The sequence below is a fragment of the Drosophila kikkawai genome, chromosome 3R (genome assembly GCF_030179895.1).
Source record: "Drosophila kikkawai strain 14028-0561.14 chromosome 3R, DkikHiC1v2, whole genome shotgun sequence".
Lineage (NCBI taxonomy): Eukaryota > Metazoa > Arthropoda > Insecta > Diptera > Drosophilidae > Drosophila > Drosophila kikkawai.
This window is the reverse complement of record NC_091731.1, coordinates 32,995,590-33,018,932: the sequence shown is the minus strand read 5'-3', so window position 1 is coordinate 33,018,932 and position 23,343 is coordinate 32,995,590. Positions and strand designations below refer to the sequence as shown.

The following is a 23,343-nucleotide window of genomic DNA, read 5'->3' as shown; positions in this document are numbered from 1 at the left end:
TTTAGTAGCCGCGAGTTCTCGTCGCCAGCACCACGTACTGAGTAGTAGTTCACCGTTAACCAACCCCGCTTCCGCTCGTGGAACCGAACCGCCGGGTCCCGTTAGCCGCCCCTTCTCGTTCACTCGCTGCTCGCGTCCAACAGATACTTTAACGAGCGCCCTCGCATTCGCTTTCAATCCAGCCACGTCCTGTTACGGGTGCAGACGCGTCGCTTCCGTTTAGACTCCCAGATCCGATACAGAAAGACCAGAGATACAGATACAGATACAGATACAGAGGACTTGGACTACTTAGCCTAATTACGCGGCGGATTAAATTATTAAAACACTGAATCAACAGTTCAAATCAAATCAAATCGAAACGAATCGAATCAAAGCCAATCAAAGTGCGCGATTATGTGTGGTGATTCTGTGTGCCAGTGTCCAGCGTGTGTGTGAGTGTTGTGTGTGGCAGCGAGCGAGAGTCGAGAATTAAAAACATATCCCCGAGTTACTTAAAATTAATCACTAACATAATCACTGTGATTTTTATTATTTGATCTGCCACCGAGTGCGAAAACTATAAACGGCTTTATTAAATGCCGCTTCGCCTTTGATTAGCAAACTGTTGCAATGACAACGGCATAAACACAAAAACATATAAACACAACCCATAAAAACCTAAACGCCTGGTGACGGACGGATCTGATCCATTCCGATTTCCGAGATTTATAGCCCCCGCCGCCGCCCACGCGACTTCTCCAGAAGATTTTCTCTGGGATTTCGAAGATTTTCAAAGATTTCCGTGCGATTGAAATGCTGGCAATCTGATTTATTGCCTCCTTTGCCCACGACTTTTGCTCCCGCAGAAAAGCGCCATCCGCAAATAGCAAAGTTCATCCGGATCCGATATTTTGATCATATATCACGGATTGCAGGAGCCGACGGAACAACGTTCCAGTGCCGATCGAACGGCCACCACCTAAGTGGATTAATTGAATTACTCTCCCATCATTCAGAGGTAAGAATGTTATTTAAATTTTAAGTTGTGTTTATTATATTTAATATTCAGATCAGGTGAGGAATATACATATATTCCTTGAGAAAGTTTGCCATGCTTTTAAATTAAAAACAAGTAAGAAATGTAAGGGTTAAGAAAGGCTTGTACTTATCCAAGAAATTTCATGAATTTGAAACAATAATTAATAATATTTTTATTGTATAATCAAGTATTAATAATATCTATCTGCATTATTTACCATTCATCATTAAGATATTCCGACACACGCATGTCAAGTTTTTGTTTTAAATATCATTGAAAGTCTCAAGGCATTCAAAGAATTCAGTTTTTGATCTTATTAGACACACTAGATGGTTTAGGAAATAAATTATTTGACAAAAGAAAAAGGATTAGGATATGACAAGAGTTTTGAATTCGAAAAATGCTTTTGGTAGTGTCTGCATTTGATTGATTCATTAGAAAGTAAAACATAGCAAAATTAGGAAGTGTTAGGTCATCGCAAACAGAACTTTCTCGGTAAACACCTTCCTAGGAACTTAATCGTCATGTCAATTCCTTAATTACCCTCCTGCTGAGAAAACATAGTAGGTTTCTAGGGAAGATCAGGAGAGATCACCGTAGATCCCAAAAGGTTCCCATCTCCAAGCCCGCCAATAAACCGATTGTTGGACAACGAATTAAGTATACGAGGCGCTCTCACGCCGCGCATAAATCATGGCGAAGTGAGACCCGGGAATCGCGAAATTGCGGCCATAAAGCCCGTAAAATAGAGCCGGAGCCCCATCTCGTAAGGGGGCCTCTGGGCTTTTGGGCCAGCACTGTAGTAGTATTGTCACTGCTGTTGCCAAAAATCGGGGGGAAGTGGCGCCGACCCATTGACGTCACCTAAACAATTAGATCTGGCCGCTGGGGCAAACAAGGTATGGAAAAAACCTAAGTACACAGAGCTGCGAACTCGAATTTGTATAAAATAATAAAAATAATAAAATCAAATGGGAATGAAAACATGTAGAAAGCCTTGGCACAACATCGGAATCTTGCCACCTTCGCTGCTCCGCGATGAAGAAGTATGTATAAGCCAGCGAGATCCGTGCGGCCATAAAGTGGCATAAAATAATTCTGGCATTCTTTGTCTTAGAGAATCATTATGTAAATAAATTCTCACTTTTGAAATAAAATGACGAGGCAGAAAATAGACGGCCAGAGACGAAGACGTCGACGACAACGACAACAACAACATTTGGGAGAATATCTTTTGTGGGGACAATGGCAATGACGGCTGGCACTTTGAACTGGGAACCAAATTATTTATTAGACACTGCGGCAGATAATTTAGCCAGAAATGAAGACAACTGCGGCAACAAGAAGAACAAATAGCAAAATAACCGAGGCAATAACAGTGTTATAAATACTCAAAGCAATAAATGCAGAAACTTTTCATTTCAACGGCCATCTGACCCCCAATCTCCTGGCATACAGCGCCTCCTGGGCACTCGGCACCCGGCGTCCGCCCCCATAAATATTCGCTTCAAGTGAAATTATGTTTATCATATTGTTGTTGAACAACCGCAAATGGATTTAATATTACAGCCGCACTAATCCACTGGGGATCAAGTGGAGATCAAGCGGAATTATCAACGAAATCGAAAGTGACACGGCAAGCCAAAGCATTCCAATTAAATTTAATTAAATTCACTTCAACTGCGAATTTATGCTGCCGTTAGATTTATGAAATTCGTTCTCATTTCGCCTTTGAATGCCTTTAGTTTGTTGTGATTGAGATTAGATAACCATTTATTGCAACCTTTCGCTTCGTTTCGTTTCATTTCGTTTGCCTCGCTTGCTGGCTGAGATAGCACGCCATATAGTATATAGAGAGTTGTATATATAGCTGGAGAGGTCCCCCGATATCGGGCGAGGGGCGCTGGAATATGGCGAGGTGTTCCCTCCCTTTTGGCTAATTGATTTACGATCGTTTATGGCTATTTTCGTGCTACTGTCAGTGGGCTGTTTTTTTATTTTTAACGAATTTATTGGACGCCCTGACACAGTTTATCGCCTTTATAGAGTGCAAGTCTACTCTGTCTCTTACCCTTTCACTGTGCTTTGAGCTGGGTATTGCCAAAAATCTCTCAGTGTAGGCTCAGCGCAATAATAATGGCAATAATAGCGGAGAGAAATGCTCGCAGAAATGTAAATATTTTACATCGATAAGGCCGTTATCACCGTTCTCCCCTCGGTCTGCTGATAGCGGCGTTGTCAACTCGTACACCCCATCCGATTCCCCGGCAGAATTTACGACGTCCAGTCCATGTACCGAGTCCCTTCCCCTCGAGAGTTACTCGAGCTACCAGCATCCGAGAGGCACGGTCTTAACCCCTTGACGTGTTTGGTGTTAACTTGCCATTCGGCTGGTGTTTGGGTTAAGCTCACTGTTTGCCTTTGCCGTTGAGGCGATAAAAAGCTCCACAAGTTGATTTGCCTCCGCCTTGCCAAGTAGCCGAATGATAATTATAATTAACTAACGGGCGGAGTACGTAGTGCCAGGTAGGAATGAACTCGTTATGAGTAATTTCACTACTAGACAACATCTGAAAACTAGCAAACAATAGAGCCTTAGGAAATATTTAAACAGTCTAGCTAAATGGATTATTTAATTCATACACTTTTGGTGCTTAGAGCTTCTTGAGTAGTTTGGAAGTCATAACAATTATATATTAGTTCCATAAATATATATAATATATAATTCCTAATATCTCTATCAATCTTTACCCTACAAGACTTTTAGTTATTAAATTTTATTAAATGTGAACCTTTTCCCCATTATTAAAGCTTTCCTTACTCTCTTCCTTTTCAGCTTTCCGAGCTCTGGCAACGGCTGCATCTTGGATTTGCTCTCACCGCAGTTGGAAGATACCGGCCTCAAGACGACGACCTTCCTGCAGCACTTCAAGGACGTCGTCACGACGAAGTTCACGGGGAGGGACCACCACCTGCCGCCGCTGCATCCCGCCCATCCGGCGCATCCGGCGCACCAGCAGTACAGCCACAGTCATAACCATAGTCACGGCCATCAGCCGCACCAGGCTGTCGCCCAGAGCTTCTCCACCATTTTCCCCACGTATTTAGGCATGGACCGCACCGCCGCCGGCGGTTGTGGTGCGGCGGGGGGCGGCGGTCTGGGCGTTGGCGTGGTCACTAGCTCGGCCACGGCCCTCGGTCCCGGCGGTATAGCCAATGGAGGCGGTGGCGTGGTCAGTGGTGGAGCCCTCAATGGCCTGGAGGCCATGTCGGCTGAGTCTACGGGCCTGTGTCTGCAGGATTTGGTCAGTGCCGGAACAGCCAATGGAGCTGGCTCGGCAGGATCGGCGGAAAGTGCCACAACCACAAGCACTGCGCTAAGCAGCGGCAGCACTGGCAGTTCCACGGTCAACGGAGGAGGAAGCAGCACCTCCGGCACGGAGCACCTGCATAGCCATCACAGCCTGCACGATTCCAGCTCCTCGGTCAGCATCTCACCCGCCATATCCAGCTTGATGCCCATCAGCAGTCTGAGCCACCTGCATCACACGGCCGCCGCCGGGCAGGATCTGGTGGGTGTGGGTGTCGGCGGTTACTCGCAGCATCCGCATCATGCCGTGGTGCCGCCGCACACGCCCAAGCACGAGCCGCTCGAGAAACTCAGAAGTAAGTATCGAATAATGGAGGTTGAATGGTGGTATTTTTAAAAACAGATAATTATTTTTATTATTTATTTCCTATAAACACTCTGGAAACTCTGTAGAGCTCAGAAAATTAATTGAAGGAACTTGTATCTCTTTATTTTGAAGTACAGAAAATAAGAAAGATAATATTTAAGTCAATTTAAATTAACAGAAGTTATGTTTTCCGTAGTTTGAACAATTTTAGATTATCTGCTAAACTTTAAAGCTTTTTTTTATAATAAGATTCCCCATTCGTTCCGCTCTCTTTTAAAAACTATTTTCTCGAGTTCAGAAGCGGCATTTTCGTGTCCAATAATGGGGCACAATTTCGTGGGCAATTTGTAGCTGAATTTGTGTGCGGCATCTCGCACATTGACAGCTAATTAGTGGGCTCATAACTCAGGCGGGAAGAGGGCCACTTCGAGGGATCCATTCCTATTCCTATTCCTATTCCGATCCGGATCCGAGCCATCAACAAGTGTCCGCATTCTCATTGCTATTCATGGCTCTTTTGTGGGCTTGTCTTTTTTGTTTTCCTTTCTTTTTTTTTGTTGCCTGTGTCAGTGGCAGCTGTTGTCATTTCAATATGCGATTCGCTTTGGCCATCATTCACGCTTCGTGCCAAAAGTCCCCCGAACACTGGGTTCCGGATTCAGTATTCCGTATTCCATGCTCCCTTTACCCGATTCCCGACTCTGGCTTCCCCTCATGCATATTCATAATCATTGTGCAATCATTAGCGTATAATCTCCACAAAAGCGTTACAAAGGCCAAAAGAAAAAAAAGGAGGAGTTGGGTGGAAAAGCGGATTGGAGATACAACTAAACAAATTTTAATTTTGTGCGCATGTCACGGCTAATTGAGCACCCTTCTGGCGTAGTGCCGAAAGCAACACGCTACCCCCGGATCTGCCACTTCCCTTACAAGTATTATTATACCATATATAGAGAGTGTATTGTATCCCCTGTGATGCTGGATATTTGATATGTGCTCTGGAGTCAAGTGTTTGTTGTTCCGATTGCTCTAATTGTTATGGGAGTTTGGACGCAGGGCGACGCTTTAGAGGATGTTGGAAGATCTCGGGCTGTGAGGCAATTCCGCAGACTCAAGTGGCGATGTGACAAGCCAATTGGTTCTGGGAGAGATTTTGGGTAGTGGTGAGGTCTCTGCAGATGGTCAGGGAACCTGTTAAAGGTAAAGCTTGGAGGCCTTAAAATATATATTTTTTAAGGTTTATATTTATAAATCGAATTGGTTTATTTATCAACTTGATTACGCTAAAAAATAGTACAGAAAATTATAATTTTTGAATATTAAATTTTAAAAACAAACTTCTATAAAACCTATTAAAGGTTTGACTGTAACTTGTACAGTTATTTTAGTAAATTTAATGACAGAAAGGGGAGGTTTCTTTAAAAAAAATAAAAAAAATACAAAAGACCTCTTCTTAAATTCAAAAAAACTCCTGAAATATTTATGATGAACATTTTATTAATATTTTTTATTCGTGACGACCCCAAAAAGTTTGAGTTCCTCCGCAGAGGTTTCTTCTGGCTCCGAAATTTCCATTTGCATAACAGATTTGTCTGCCCTCGCCTAGAGATTTGTTGGCTGTCGCCCTGTCAACCCCGGTGACCCTGCCCCCGGGGGTTAACGGCCTCTGCAACTGGAGTTCTCTGTATGTCTGTGTGCACCTGTCTGCAGGTGGAAGGAAGGCCCCAAAGAGCCAAACTAAACTGTGGTGAACTCCTGGCCACAGATGTCCTGCCGTTTATTTGCGTGCCAAAACAATTTAGCACGAAAACGGTTCGCATTTAAAATATGCACGAGTGCAGTTATCCTTTGACACAGACCCACACACTGCTGCAGGTGCAGGAGCATTTCGGCCACAAATTTCCACTCCTGTTTTACCCGATTTTCCCTCCTGTTCAGCTGTTGTCGTTATTGTTTACGCTCTTGTTTAAATAATGGCCACGCAACGTGATTCCAGGATTTCCATCAGACTCCGCCAGACTCGCCGATTGCAGTGCCACACTGCAATTGGATTTTCAATTATTGGCCAATTTAATGGTCAACACCCACGCCCCACACCCCTCGTTCCCTGGTGGATATTTATTTACGTTTATATTTTATATGTGTGCGATGTGGAGGTAATAATTTTTTACGATTGCACTTTTTTATGGTCGCCTTTTAGTTTGGACTCTTTCGTTTTATTTTCGGTGGAGAGATCATTTTATGGCTTCGGTGCGTGTTTTTATTTCGCTGACGGTGCTCAAAGGATTTCAAGTTCACGTTTTACACTAATTTAGACCGACGGCAGAGATTTTTATTAGTTTCGGCTGTTCAACTCTTTAATGGCTCCGGATTGTCTTCTAAATTATGTTGTCAGCAGCTGGGAAACCGACCTTGCACCCTGCCTTTTCCCCAATTTCTCGTTTTTCATATTTCACCACCTAGGCATAGCGGCAATTAGGGAATTATCTCGCTATATCAGTGACCATATCCACATATCCACTGGCATCTATTTGCCAAAGCCAAACAGAACCCGAAAATGAAACTGAAACCGAAACCAAAACCGAAAACGAAGCCAAATGGAAATAGAAACCAAATCAGAGCAGTTTACATTTAGGTTTTTGGTTGCTCGGCAAATAATAAATGTTGTTTCTATTTCTCTTTTTTGTCTCTGGCTTTTTTCCTTTTTTTTTATTGCCAGCTAGTCTCTGGATTGTTTGCCAAGTTGTTGCCACAGATACGAGATTGAGAACTATTTGCTCATGACAATGTTTGTGGCTGATGCCGTTGATAAAATTATGAAATTACTAGAGTGCTTCAGTTTCGGCGTTCGGTGTTCTGGTGAAATCGCGCGTTATCTGTTGTGTCTACACGGAGCTAAAATACTCCCATCTTTCCCTCCTAAGTGTTAATGGCACGTGCAGCTAGCCGGGCTCTAAGAAAACACACAGCAGAACAACATAAACAGAGCAAGGGCCCCAGACAAGGTGCCCCCATACCCACTCGGGGGATACACACGAAAATATAAAGCAGAAGGAGGAGGAGGAGTCCTTTGGGCTACTTTAAATTCCACACCAATGCCCGCATTTGTCAGGCCGGGTCTTTATGAATATAAATACCTTTTATCGATTTTTTCCACGCTTCACGCTTTGCTCTCTTAAAGCCTTAAAGGCTCACATCCTGCGGGATGTTTGGCAGTGCATTGTCCGCAAATCTCTACGAAATTGCTCACATATGTCATTGGCTCTAGGCAAAAACAAAGATTGCAGTTGAATTGCCACTGCCAGGACCACAGAATGTCACATAAATTGCACTTGCTGACCGGTCAGGATAATCAGAAAGTGCACAGTGGTTCAGAGGGTGAGAGAAAAGAGAAATAGAAGATATTTTTAGATGCATTTTATATATTATAATTGTTTAAGGATATTTTAGTCATATGTTGTTAGAGCTATGGGATAATTTGTTATTATTTTAAAGTGTTTAAAATATAATAAAAAACTATTTAAAATACTTAGAAAAATGATTACCCCTGATGGAATATCTAAATTCATAGTTTTTACGTTTGAATGCTTATTAAAACCACTTGAAACCCATTTTCTTGGTTGTTGAACCACTGTAACTGCCGTTAAAGTTGCCATTTATCAATCCATCTGCTCAGCTCTATCTCTGCTTTTCCGGCTAGCTGGCACTGATTTCGTTTATATAAATTATAATGTCATTATGGCAACCAGCCACAACCACACAACCCTCAATCACCGACACATTGCCATTCCCTCTCCCCTTCCCATCCCCAATCCCCATTTTCCCTGGTACGAAAGCAATTACCTCGTTGCAGAAGTTCGTCGGGAAAACTTCATAGCGTCTCTCTTTCTCTGTGCGCTTTTCCTCTTTTCCGGCTCTTTTCTCATTATCCGGGCATCGTGCAATTTCGTAAAAATGTCGCATTAGAGATTATCTGAGGAAACAAACTTGTCCGGCGGACAAGGACTCGCAGGACCTGCCGGGCTCTCTCCTTTTGGCCGGTTTTTGTGGGCTGACCCAATGGCAGGCAAGGCAAGGAAAGGAAAAGAAAGGAATTCGAGCTGACAGTCGGGCAAATTACTGGCAAAGTCATTGCAGTGGAAAACTACAAGGGGGGAAATCTAGTCTGGACACTGGACACTGGGACCAGCAAAAACACAAGCCTGCCTGGGTGGTTTCAGTCCTTCTGCTTCCCTTTTTGTCTTATCTGCAGTCCCGAAAACTAATGAGTTCGGGTTTTTGGCTGCAGGACTCCATTCCGTGCGCCATTCCTTGGGACATGTCAATGTGATTTCCGAGATTTTTATGCGACTCCTCCGGTTGGCTGGTCAAGTGCCGGGAGCTCATTACAGGGCCATAACACATGGCCAAAGGATTAGTCCTGCGAGACATAAAAATTAACTTGCCGGCCGTTTCCTAATTTTCATGACCCCGAATTAGGCTAATTTGTGCGAGGGTTGCTCTTGCACCCGAGACCTCTTTCAGTTTTTGCGGCATATGGCTGGCAATTCCCACGGACATCAACACCTTGCCGGGCAGAAAGCCAGCAAATGTGGCATGAAATTGGAAAAATATTACTATATGCGGCACAGGGGGGGGGAGGAAACCGCAAGTGTTTAACCCTTTGGTGGCCCGGCGAGTGGTTTACAGCAAAAGCAAGTCCTGCTCGGGATCCTGGGAATCCTAGTCCCATTTCCAATTCCAATCTCAATCCCAAACCCAATCCCAGTCCCCATTCAACTGTCACATTAATCGTTTGTTTTTGGTCACCAACTAAACGCGGCTGCTGCTTGACATTTTCCCCTGCCTTTTCCATTTTCCTCCCTCTGAGTTTTTTTTTTTTGTTTTCGGGAGGGCCATCCTTTGTTCGTCCTTTATTTTATTTGTTATTTGTTTGTTTTGGTTCTGGCTAGGTTTTCCTGGCCGGTGAGGTTTTCCTCTGACAGTCGACAGCCTCCGTCTCCGTCTGCGTCTGCTTCTGCGTCTCCGGAGCCGGATCCGGATAATTTATTGCTCCGGCTGCCGTGTCGTGTGTCAAAAGTTTTTATGTGGAAATCTGTCTATGAATGAATCTCCTCTCGGCGTGTATCGTATGTGTGTGCAGGATGCTCGGTCGCTGAAAATATCTGAATCATTTCGTATTTCGTATTTTGTGCAGTTTCATGGAGGCAACCCTCCGCTTGATTAATTGTGAACGCCCAAAGGGGAGTGTTTGCCTTTGACTTTTGTTTGTGGCAATCACAATAGTCGCCAAGTCAAATAAATATCCCATTGCTCATTTGCTGTTTGCTCAGCGGTGAAAAATCGAATAGAGGAAAAATCAAATAGAGGAAAATCGTTGAATATCCGCGATGCCACTGCAAAATGGCTGCCAGAGAATAAACTTGGACAAAATGAAAACACTTGTTGTCACAAAACACTCAAAACTCTTGACATGTGCAAAACGCAACGCTGCGAACAAGCAACGCCCACAGCCATTGACACTTGCCACTCACATTTTCAGATATTCGGATTTTCCGATTACCCCCCCCCCCCCATACCCACTCGAAAACCTTGAAAACATTGTAAAACTCTGGCGACAACTGGTCGACAAATGTCACCGCCAGCTGACAGACGACGACAATTTTTCCCAACCTGTCATACCACGGACCCAAAAGAAAACAACATCTCAATGCAGGAAAATCAAACTCAAATTAGTCGCTGGCCACAGGCAAAATAGACCACTTTGCTGCGAAGTATTTAAACAAATAAAAATCGCCGTGCTACGTGATTTTTGCTGCGTTTTTTCAAATTCCCATGTTTTTTTTTCATCGTCGGCGTGTGTGTTTTTAGAGCGTGTCGTTAGGAAAATATTTTTACGATACGAAAAATGGGCGATGACGACCCATTTAGCTCAGGTCGGGAATCTGAATAGGATTTGGAGTGGGCATGGGGCAGAGCTATGTATCTATTAGGACTCATTCAGCTGTGCCGCGGATTCAGAGGTTGCAATGAGGCGTTTACTAAAAAATGAAAGTGGAAAACGAGGATGCTGCTGCGGGAAGTGACGTCTCATATGACAATCTGTAGGGGAAGAGAAATTTAGAACACAGATTACTCATAGACACTTCCTTAAATATATTTTCATTGACTGCAAATAAAACCCGATTTGATCAATCTTGACAAAACAATCTTAGTGGAAATTATAGTTTAACACCGCTACACTGTTTGTTTTGAGAATTTTCAGACCAACAACCAACAACGCGCTCATAATAGAGCAATGAAATTTTAATTACACCCAAACGCACTAATTATGGGCCATAAAAATACTTTTCACGGGGAATTTTAAATTTCCAACGGCATGTGAGGCTGTTGTCGGCGGCATAAATTATGCAACCGGCCATAAACTGAGTGAGCCAGGGGCCACTTCCGAGGGGATGACATTTGTGACTCCTAGCCCCACCGAAAAAGAAAAAAAATATATTCCCTGTGGAAAATTTAAAGCAAGGAGCAGGAGCAGGAGCATACTAATTGTTTCAAATGTCGCCACGGGTGTTTTTCGGAACTGGCACTTTGGAAACCACATTAAAATGACAGCATGTGAGAAGGCCATAAATTACGAAAAGTATGCAAAGGAAGCGGCCGGGAAGATTAAGTAGGAAGACGAGACCCATGACCATATGGGTGCACACCTTCTTCGCAGGAAGGCCACTTGGAAACCGAAACAGAAATCAATTTCCATGGCCATAAATCTGTGACGAAATCGACTCCGGGGGGAATCGTGTCAATGGCTGACTAATTAATATCAAAATAGGCGTGACTAACTGCGGCAATTATTAAGTGGCGTCCAGCAAATTACTTGACTCATTTAGCGCCGCTAGATTTATGGCGGGCCACCACCAACTCCGGGGTAATTTCCCCGAGTCACTTGGCCCCATGGCAAGTCTTTTGCTTCAAGCAAGAGGTAAAGTTTTATAATCTTTCCCTTGGAAGCCATTAAGTTGGCCTCCTCCAGGCGCAATCCGCTTTTTAATCGAGCTAACCAAGAGCCCATTCCAGGCTGCAGTGCCATAAATCCTTTTATGAGCTCTTTTACGGGCTCCACTTCTTTTTTTCTCGCCTAGGAGAACAGAGAGTGAGGAATGGGAGAAGTTTGTGCAGTTTTTCTCAGGGCTATTTTTCAAAAGAAAAATATCTTTAAAAAGGGGGAAACTTACGGGAACATGTATATTTTACATAGTTAAAATATAGTAAATTATAAGCATAAATTACTGAATTACAGTAGGTTTTTTTTTATTATTTTCTTATGCATTTTCTTATTTTTTTAAACCTACCACATACTTTGATTGAAACATAAATTTTTGTGTAATTTTCTCTTGCCCTGCGCTGGCTTGTTCTTTTCAGTTTGGGCCGAAACCGGCGATTTCCGTGATAGTCATAGCTCCATGACCGCCGTAGCAAATAGTTTGGACAGCACCCACTTGAACAACTTTCAGACGTCATCGACATCGACGCTGTCGAATCGAAGTCGGGATCGCAAAGATGGTGAGTTAAGAAAAGAAAAATTCATATAATTCAGAAAGCCAATGGGATAATTATAAAATTGATGATTAAGATAATCATTTTCAAGATCAAACTGATTTTAAAATGGAACAAATTCAATTCAATGTATACCCTTTGCCTGTAATTTTGGTACAAAAATCGTATTCCCAGCAATGAATCCGTTATCTCTCCTCAAACCCCCCATTGATAAGGAACATAATTTATAATAATTTCGGAAAGCGTGGCCAACGATTTCACCTTTGTCGGCGAAATTTACTCGCCGGGGTCCGTTTAGTTTTCGATTAGACTGCCTTTGATTTGCGACCTCACGACGACGGCGACGGAAGGCGAGAATGATATTTTCCACGGGGGCAGTAATTTAGTTTATTTGATTAAGTTTTTCGGCAGTTTCTGGCTCGGTTTTGGTTTCGGTTTCGGTTGGGGTTTCGCTTTCTGGCACAGCACAACACAGAAAGCACGCCGCATGATCGATGACATCGGGGAACATACATTAACTGGTTGTAAATCTGTTGGCCGGCGGTGCGCCTTTGAACTACCACGGCTGTTGTGGGTGATGGGTGTTCGATATTGGGTGTTGAATGTTTGCTGGCGACGCCTGAAGGTTGCATGGCAATTAGTGACGGTGCCAGAAAAAAACAGAAGCCGTTTGGGAGACTCCTGCTTATCAACGGCTAACCCGAGCAAACCCAGACAGGCGGCATAAAAGAGCTTAGCGACAGCCACTGCAACTGCCGGGGAAATACACTAGAAAGGGAAATCGTATTGTAAGGTTAAAAATATTTTATTTAATTATGAATATTTATTTACCCCCTCAGGCAATCGCAGTGTAAATGAGACCACGATCAAGACAGAGAACATATCAAGTTCAGGTCATGATGAGCCAATGACCACCAGTGGCGAAGAGCCCAAAAACGACAAGAAGAACAAAAGGCAAAGACGTCAGAGGACGCACTTCACCTCGCAGCAACTGCAGGAGTTGGAGCACACCTTCAGCCGGAACAGGTATCCGGACATGTCCACCCGCGAGGAGATTGCCATGTGGACCAATCTAACGGAGGCGCGAGTCAGGGTGAGTAAAGAAATATTGTTGATATATAATTATATTAATTTAATGATAAGAGATCAACAAGTATTCTGTGATATTCTAGAATAGTTTTATAAATTGTTGGAAAATTGTTTTGACTCTTAAAAAATTATTGAAATGATCAAAGAGTTGTGCCTCTTAATTCCTTACCGACTGGACACCATAATTACCTGGGAGACTGATGCTGGAATTAATTGCCAGCCAAGCCGCAAACGGCAAACAAATGCCGGCGGAGAGGTCCTGCCACATTATGCGGCCATTACAGTCCTGTTCCAATTATATTACCGACCGCAGGAGTCGCGACCGCAATGCAGCCGCACAGACTCGTAAATATGTCGCCTGGTTTGCCGAAGGCTTAAACCCCAATGCGGCCAATATGGCCAAAAAAGAAGAACCAATTTCCCTGCACCAGCCGGGATTTATGGGGGGGTTATATATACAGGGGGAGTTATGGGAGCCGGGGGTCTGTTGCCATAAATTGCCGCGGCTAAAACTGCAGTTGGCGGCGTTTGCAGCATTTGCTGTTTGTAAACCGCGGGCTTATCGAAGGCCCGACCTCAACTGAACTGAATTGAACGACGAGTGTTTGCTCAATATCCGTTCTATTGACACGGGCTTGGGCATTTGTCCACGTCCGAGACGGAATGGTATCGTACATTGGTTTTATATCAAGGTATAATGTATCTAAGGGTACTTAGTAACAGGTCTTCTTATAAAGAGTCAATTTTCTATTAATGAAAAAAGAGAGAGTCTAAGAAGCATTTAAATCACATTTCATTACCTTGATACAAGTTCCTTAGAATTAAAAGTAAACTCTAGATCACAAACCTCATAGAATCTACAGTACCCTTCCTTTTCATATTCTCTACGCGTAATGCGTAAGGAAAACTAATAAGGGAAAAGACAACAAACAAGATATCTTCGCCGCACAACAGTTGTAATTGTTTGTAAACACGATAGTTAGTTTGGTAAACAATTGGAGTTTGTGGCGCCAAGCGGCAAATACCAGAGGCCCCTCGATATCTGCGATATATATCTATCTATATATCTATTTCCAGTTTCATTTCCACTTCCATTCCATGTCGGTCAGAGAGACGGACACAAAGACAATCGCCAGACAGCCGGTAGATATGATAGACACATGATCGATGATCGACGATCGCTGATCGAGTTCTGTGATCATTGTCATTGGACGTATGGCGACATCGGCGTGGCATTAATTGTACAGCTAGAAGTGGCCTGGAGCTATCATCGAAATGCAATTAGACCCGCGATGAACATCTGCGAGGGAAGCACCGACCATAAATGCTTCATGGTTTTCCTATGCAAATTTCACAAATAACTCTCGCATATGCCAAGAAATCCTGGACAACCTCGATGCTCGGCTCAGCACTTGACAGCATTTATAAAGAAATTAGCTGCGGCCCGAACTGCAAAGGGTGGGAGAAACTATGGCTGGAAACGATGTCAATCTAAACATGTGTTCCTCGCATAAAGCAGCCAGGCTAAATGCATAAAATATTGATACAGTTTGTTTTATGGTCCATTATGTGATGATGACAAAACGCTTTGCCAGCAGCTAGGGGGTTTCCATCCCTTTGAAAATGCAAAACAATGCCAGGACAATTTGTCATCGCATCGCGAGGGTTGTTTAATGAATTAGAAAACCGCACAGGAATTAATGATGATCGTGATCATGCCTTTGGATCTGCCTCAGGGGTGGCTCCTCACATTTGACTTTGACTCCGGGATGCCCATTGTAATAGCGGAGGCAATAAAATTTAACAAATATACAAAAGGATTACGGGGCAGTGCAGGCCAGCCCAGCCCAGCCCAGCCCAGCCAGCTCCCGGGTAGTAATGGCATAAATCTGGCCGGGCTTTAAACTGTCAAAAAACGAGCAGCCCGTCTGAGGAACTGTAGAACTCAGGGGATTTACATGCGCCGGCAATTATGGCAATATGTTCGCCCGACTTTGTCTCCTTTCTCTCTTTTCGTTTTTTGTGTTTTTAAATGTGTCAAATAGAACTCACTTTTTAATTCAATTACCAGTCGAGGAGGACTGGCAGCAACAAGGCACATAAAAACATTTGTGCGCTGTCCTCAATCGGAAATAGAACTGAGGGGGGAGAGAAGAGTTGTCTGAATGGAGTGTTTTTTTTTTTCAGCGAGTTCCCTTTTATGGTCAGGTGTTGCCAATGGCCCGGAAATGGGAACAGCATTTGCCAATCGCCGAAAGTGTATAAAAAAGCCATTGAAAGCGGCCACAAAGGAGCCACAATATGCTGACATGATTGCAGTTCAAATGGTTCAATGTGGTGGATAATACGGAGAGAGGCCTCAGGGGGAAGACAATAATGGGATCAAGAGAAATAAAAAATAGAAAGAGGTATTTTGAGGTGGATTATGTTGTTAGTTGTATTTTTAATACAATGATTAAGATTTAACTTTACAATTTGTAAGTCTATAAAGTCCATTAAACTTCTAAATATTTATAAATATTTACAAAAGTTAGTCTTGTATATTTCTGAATTTGTAAATCAATTTACAATCAAACCAAGTGCTCTTTAGCCATGATTCTTCACTGTTTTAACTTCCTCAACCCTTTGACTTTGTTGATTTCTGTTTGGGCCATGATTGGGCCACTTTTTGCTCACATATGTGGCCCAATCTATATCTGTATCTGCAGCTGTGGGCCGGAATCAGACCACCAATTAATACTGGAGTATACAGACAGTTGAGCACACAAAGAGACAGCGCTGCGTGGAGTAGTCCACGTATCGATGTTATCTATTGCCGTAGGAAACCGATTTTCACTTGGGCGATTTTCACTATCTGCCGGAGAGACAGAGAAAGAGAGAGAGAGAGAAGAACCCCGGAAACGAAGCCCCGGCCCATTTCACAGAGCAAATAAAAAACGTATTTAGCTGCAATTTGCGCCATCAATCATGAGAGCTGGTAGGAATCGAAAAAAATGAAATGGGAAAAAGTGGGTAAAGTGCGGCCCTAACTTTTGCCACATGGCCACTTTTTGGCCACTCATATTCCCCGTTTTTTACTTTTCCCAAAAGTCCACAATTTACCTGATGAAGCGTTGCAGGAGCTGTCGAGTGTCATTGATGCTTTCATCAAAACCAATTAGGATTTCCTGCAGGACCCTGTGCCGTTGAGTGGAAAATTGCGCTGTTCTTTCCACTCTCTCATATTTCACTTTTTCACTTTTGCGCAGCTTCCCTGCTTTCCCTTTTGTCTTTTTTATTTTTTTGCAGGCACATCAATTTGCCATCAGCATTTTCCATTTTTTCCTCTACCTTTTTTCCCCTCGTTTTTTTCTTTTTTTTGCAACTTTGGCAACTTGCTAAATGATACGTGAAAATGACAGCTGACGAGATCGATGACGTTAGTTTTGCATCCAGGATGATGCAGGAGATCCTTGAGCCTGATGCTTCTCCAGATGATGATGATGATGATGATGCGATGGGGCTGAGCGATGTACCTTGACAAATTGACACATTGCCTTTGGGAAGGGGGAAAGCGATTTATGCTTTGATTTAAACGGGCACTGAAAACAAAAAGAGGTGCTAAAGGAAATATTTAAGTACTTGATTGAAATCAAGAACGGAATTATTTGAGTAATTTCTAAATTATTTACTGTCTCAAACCTTTCAATACCCTTTCTTATAACAGCAATATCAAATTTAGGTTCTTTTTTCCCAGTGCCGCCTTGGATGTCCTTTCCCTTATCCTGGGAAAACTTCTACTTTTCCCCGCTACTGGTGCTGGCTCATGCGATTTCAATTAACTGCCGCAACTAATTAGATTAAGGCAATTGGCGTCGAAATGTGTTTCGCTGGCACGCGGCCATAGCTTTCCACTTTTCACTTGTTAGCTGTTAGCGCGGCCCGGAAATGTCTCAATCCGAATTTTCCCAGGGAAAAACAAACAGTTTTTGCATAGATCAAGCGCGTGTCGGACTTTTGTCACGGCTAAGCGAGGGGTTAGGCAGCTAACAGGATGCAGGATGTTCATAGATACTCGTGTCCTGGCAAGGGGTGCAGACCTGCATAGGCCATAAATCTACAACCCCGGACACGTTGATTTAGGGACAATGTGGCAATGCGGCTACAAGCCGTGAAATTCCAATTCGCAGCTTTAATTGCCCCAACCGAATTGTATCTGTATCCGAATGTGGGAACGCTCTGCGCGAATGTATCTCAAGATGGCCTTAAAGCTGGCATCTCGGAGAGCAAGAAACTCATCTGCGCAGTTCTTTGTCATTTGTATCTTTATCTCGGCACGAGTATCTTTTGTCTGTGCCCGCCTCTTGGCATGCCATACCCGCTCCCAGCGTCATCAGTATATCTGGGCAAACTTCAGCCATAAATTACAAAGTTGCCATTTTGTTTTTATCTTCGTTTTTTTTTTTTTTTTGTGCGAAATAATTTTGATTTATTTTTGCGCTCTTGCAACTTTTTCCCCGTGCCCCACCACTCTCTCTCTATTCTCTCTACCGCCGCCAAGCGACTTTTTTCGGGGTGGCAAGCCGAGTTTATTTATATAAAGCTCTCCATTAAAAAAGGCAGCCAGAGCGGCCTTCCCCCAACTGGGAGTATTTATGTATATATTTGTATATTTATAATTACTGCACATGCGTATTGCGGGGAGCCTTTTTGGGGGAAGTTTTCCCCGTTTTCGCCCCAGGCAGATACATAAATTTTCAAGTTATAAATTATACAAGAAAATGGCTGCCTGCGGAGTTTAAAAAAACTGCGGGGTTCTTGAAAAGGGAGTTGGCTTTTGGATTAAAGATGTTGTTGAGAAAATGGTAGACAGATATACAAGAAATTTGATTATATTATTTAAATATTAATTTAAAGAAATACATTTAGTAATTTTATATAATTTATCTTAAGATTTGTTTACTATTTTTGATATTTATTAGTAAATTAGCTTTACATTTAGAACAGTTTAATATTTTTATCCTTTAATTATCCATAAACTAATGAAGGCATCCTTCTCCTATTTTTCCAGGTATGGTTCAAGAACCGACGGGCCAAGTGGCGCAAGAGGGAGCGCAATGCCATGAATGCGGCTGTGGCAGCGGCGGACTTCAAGTCCGGATTCGGGACACAGTTCATGCAGCCGTTTGCCGATGACTCGCTGTACAGCTCGTATCCGTACAATAACTGGACCAAGGTTCCCTCGCCGCTGGGCACCAAACCCTTCCCGTGGCCTGTGAATCCTTTGGGATCGATGGTGGCCAGCAATCATCACCAGAACTCGGTGAATTGCTTCAACACGGGCGCCAGCGGGGTGGCTGTGAGCATGAACAATGCGGCATCGATGCTGCCGGGCTCGATGGGCTCCTCGCTGAGCTCCTCGCTGGGCAATGGCTCCAATGTGGGTGCCGTGGGTGCCCCCTGTCCGTACACGAGCCCCGCCAATCCGTACATGTATCGCGCCGCCGCCGAGCCGTGCATGTCCTCCAGCATGTCCTCGAGCATCGCCACGCTGCGGCTGAAGGCCAAGCAGCACGCCTCCGCCGGTTTCGGCAGTCCCTACTCCGCACCATCGCCCGTGTCCAGATCCAATTCCGCCGGCCTCTCCGCCTGCCAGTACACGGGCGTGGGCGTGGCGGACGTGGTCTGAGACAACGCCCTGGGTGCGCTGCTCAACCAGCACCAGCACCACTTGCAGCACTTCTCGGGCGGATCGGTGTCGCATCACCAGCAGCAGCACGGCGGTGGCGGAAACATGGGCCAGCTCCAGCACTCCGGCATGCTGGACCACTCCGATCTCGGGCTGGGGACTGGGACGGGACTGGTTTCGCCGCCAGATGATGGTCACCTGGAGGATGGCAACAAGTCCCCGATGGAGGCCAATGGGGGAGCCAACAACAATAACAACAACAACAACGACAATGACGACGAGGACGTCATCGATTGAACGCACTACTTAAATCAAACTAAACACTAAAGAAAGGCAACACCTAGCCCTAAGTAATAAATAATTTTAGATGTTTGCAGAAGTCAGGGGTGTGTGAGCAGCTCTGGCATAAAATAGAACGATAAATTAAATAACAAAAAATCCCCCTATCAAAAGTGAACATTTTTTGAAGAACAATAATTAAATTTACCAAACGCAGAAGTAACCACCGCTAATTGGAACTTCTATTTAATTTGTGTTGAGATTAAAAGCTAATTACGTTCGCAGCCCCCCAAGTCAGACATTAAGTGTTTTTGTACATAAAAGCAAATATCTAGTTATAGAGAAATAAATTAAATGAAGCGGAACCCCTACACTAATCAAAGCCAAAAATAAACCAAAAGAAATCCTACTTCCTTGCTTGATTTCAATAAAATGATGTGGAATGGGAATACAATTAAGCAATTTTATTTTTTAAATTCCAATTCCACAAAATTGTATCGAAATCGTAAGCGAAATCCAGGCAGGATAATAGCCAGTCCCAAAGAACATATAATCAACTGTCAGTCCTAGTTCCAACTTCAGTTCCCCATCGTATATCGTATGAATATAAACCAGAAACGTATCAAGATTGTAAAACTAAAGCTAAAGCTACAACTAAAGAGGAAACTAAAACTATATCAAAGCCGTAGCAGTTTTTAAGGAGTTGTCTAGTCGTATAGAAATCCGCCGGAGATGGCATTTGGCATATACGTGTCTGTCTGTATATGTACGTGTATATCCCCACTAAAGAGCCCCCGTATAAATATAAACTATTTAATAATTGTACACCTAATATTACTAGTTATAGAAATTGAATCAAAAGAACAATAAAAAGTATGGAAAAAAAAGCGCACACTCCGATGAATGAATTACGACTGGCAAATTGCGGTCAACCGCTGGGATAACGAATGGCTTTCCGCCGCCGGGGAAAGCGGTGAGGGAAATGGAAAAATTAAAAAATCAAATTGTAATTTACAGGCCACAGGGGGGAAACTTAATTTAAGGCAGCTTTCAGGTTTTCGCTCCCACCAGAAACTCAAGCAAGTGTTTAATTCCAAGGTGGACCTGGTGCAAAAAGATCCATCCATCAATTTATTCATTACAGCGAAATTATGTCGCATTTATATGCACCCCGCCGACCGCCGTCCGTCGCCGAGTGACAACCCCCCGGAAAATCACCGCACAATAAAAATAATAATAAAAGGACATCCCGAGGGGGTTGCTTTCCGTTCGGGCATCAAATTTGAATTTCATATGCTGCCCGCCTTGATTGAAGCCGGCTAATAAAGTGCCCGGGCATCCGAAGGGAAAAGTGAGAAAAGCGAGAAAAGCGGGGGAAATAAGATTTCCCGCTGCGTTAAGCATCCATTAGGGGGATGGTGGTGGGGGTGAAATTGCGACCCGGCGACCATTTGATTTATTTTATTCCCCTTTGCCCGCTGTTAATGTTTTAATAAGATTGATTTTATTGCGGCCTCCGTTGGCTTTGTCTTCTATCTGGCTGCTGGGGGCTGTGGGTGTGGGTGTGGGTGGATTTGGCCCAGCTGGGGAGTCAAAGGGTTAATAAGTTGCCATCCAGCTGTTTAAGTAACTCTATTATTGTCGCCCGGCTTGGGATACAACTCTTTATGGATTTTTTGGCAGCTGTAAACTAAACGGAAAGAAATTTGTAATGCACTTTGATTTTGTTTTAAGGCGTTGTGAATATATATCAATATTTATACAATTCTCCTTTAAGCTTTACAGCTGAAATGATTCGTAGTAAAGTTGAACTGGAATGTGCAATTATCCTAGAACTTTTCGCCAACGGTTTTCATGTCTCCACTCATTTCTGTATCCACCAACACACTCGCGCAATTAACTTTTCGGCGTAATTAATGCCGAGCCTAATTATTGTTAATCAAGCTCAGGCCGTCAACCAGGCAGCGGGCACAGCCAGCCGCATAATGGATGAGCCGCAATTAAAATCAACTTCCTATATGTTCTGGGCGGGGGGAAGTACAGCGATAACAGCGTGAGTCACGCCAGAGAATGTGTTTCAATAAAAAAAATAACTAAAGTGAAAGGTTTTTAAAATTGTTGCATAATTTAAAGCATTCAATAAGATATATTAAAACGGAAAATTATGGTTTTACCAAGTTAAAACTTAGGTTTTAAATTTAAATTTATTTTAATTGCAGATCTTCAGTTTCAAGCTAAATAAAAGGGTTTTCAATCTCAACTTGTAATGTTTTTTAGCAGTTAAATCACACTTCTAATATAACCTTTTCTTAAAGTGTATTTCAGGACCTTTTCGCGACCTCGCATCTCTGAGAGTTGCCCGGTTTCCCGCGCAGGAGAAGCGCCATCTTGAAACTGTCTTAAGACACGACGCATGCTGTCAGCCATTATTTGCCTGCTGCTGCTGCTACTGCTGCTGATGTTGTCCCCAACCCTTGGAGTCCAACCCCCTCATTTCATTCTTATGTAGAGACAATCAGAGAACCAGTCAAGTTTCTGCTCCTCTAGTTTGGCCCCCCATTCCGGCGGATGATTCCCCATCATTTACTTTGTCAGTATGCGGCAGCTCCATCATTATTATTGTTGGCCCCGGTTCTTTGCTTTTTTGCTACATACCAACCCGTCATCGTAATCATCGTCATCATCGTCTTGGCTGCTGGATTTTTCCCTTAGGTACTTGTCTTTCTTAACTCATTGCGTTGGCAATAAATCTTCGACACTCTTATCTGCCCAGGCACAGTTTGGGTTCGGGTTCTGGCCTGGCTTCCCCCCCAGAAGCATCCCTGACTTTCACTGGAGCTATTCTATGGTGAAGGATCTATGGCACCTGCTTAGGCAAAGGGTTCTTGGCTTAATGAGTCCTTGGACTTGGCCATTTAAAATTCAATTCCAGGGCGCTGAGCTGCAGCACAAGCTTTAAGCCTCATTAAACGGGGATGAAGTATTCAGTGAGGAAAATCTGAATAATTGCCCAAAAATGAAGATAATAACAATGAATGCCCTCGTCCCAGCTGTTAGTGGCCCCGTTTATGGCCGCCCATAAAACACATCTCATATTTGACTGGCCTTTATTTATTTATTTCAAATTTACTTGTTGGCCATTTTATGATGCCAAATTCTGACCTGACCTGAAAATCATAAAAATTGTAATCAAAATGTTTTGCCGCTGCAGCGAACGGTTTATGGCCCACAAACAAGGTCAGTGAGGGAAATTCTAATAACGCCTAAGCGCGAGTCCGGCCAAAAGGAAAATGGAGGCAAAAGCTTCAGAACCAAGCGGCCAACAGAAGCTGAAGGCTCAACGCTTATGGCTTTTTAATGGCGCCGTGTGTCGGTTTTGTGGCAAATAAAATGGCGCACATTAAAAACAGGCCAAAAGGAGATGTTGCGAGGCTTGCAGGACCAATTGCAGTGGCCCCCGAACCAGGACTCCGGAACCCAAACCCGGGACTCCTTCATATTGGGGTCATGCATGGCAGAGCTCTGGGTAAATAAAAAATAAATAAAAATATTTTACGAGCCATGGCACCGGGAATAGAAGGAATAGAACGGCGCCCAAGGAGCTCAAAATTATAGGATGCCGCCGACCAGAAGGGGACAGGCCAGCCAGCCGGATTGCAATAAAAATGGCGGCAAATAAAATTGACAATATTGTCATGCGCGCGATTTGATGCCTGCCCTCTGCCCGTGGGTGTGTGGCAATCCTCGGACTTGGCAACAAAATGAGTAAATTTTAATTTACTTAAAAGGCATAAATAAAAGCTGGGGGGAAGAACGGGAAGCCATTCCTTAGGTTGTCTTAATGGGGGTTGACTTTGTCCGGTGTTTAAAGACAGACAAAATATAGTTATTTATCTGACAGTTTGATTTTTAGATTCTACTTAATGAGTTTTCCTGATTCTAATGTATTTTATGTACAATTAACTTTTTGGTTAATTAATAAATATACATTTTACTGCAACCAAAGTTGGTAGTCATTATTAAAGGCCTTCTCTTTGTTTCTCTAAAACATT

At 43.4% G+C, this 23,343-nt stretch overlaps 1 protein-coding gene across 1 annotated transcript; it reads left to right on the top strand.

Moving 5' to 3' along the window:
* Positions 1-19: 19 nt before the first annotated feature.
* Ptx1 (pituitary homeobox homolog Ptx1) lies at positions 20-20,176 on the top strand. The gene is made up of 5 exons (XM_017165487.3): positions 20-1,000; positions 3,858-4,687; positions 12,121-12,261; positions 13,095-13,348; positions 18,395-20,176. The coding sequence occupies exons 2-5, from the start codon at positions 4,132-4,134 to the stop codon at positions 19,010-19,012; spliced, it is 1,569 nt and encodes a 522-aa protein (XP_017020976.1). The 5' UTR covers positions 20-1,000; positions 3,858-4,131; the 3' UTR covers positions 19,013-20,176.
* Positions 20,177-23,343: the final 3,167 nt, after the last annotated feature.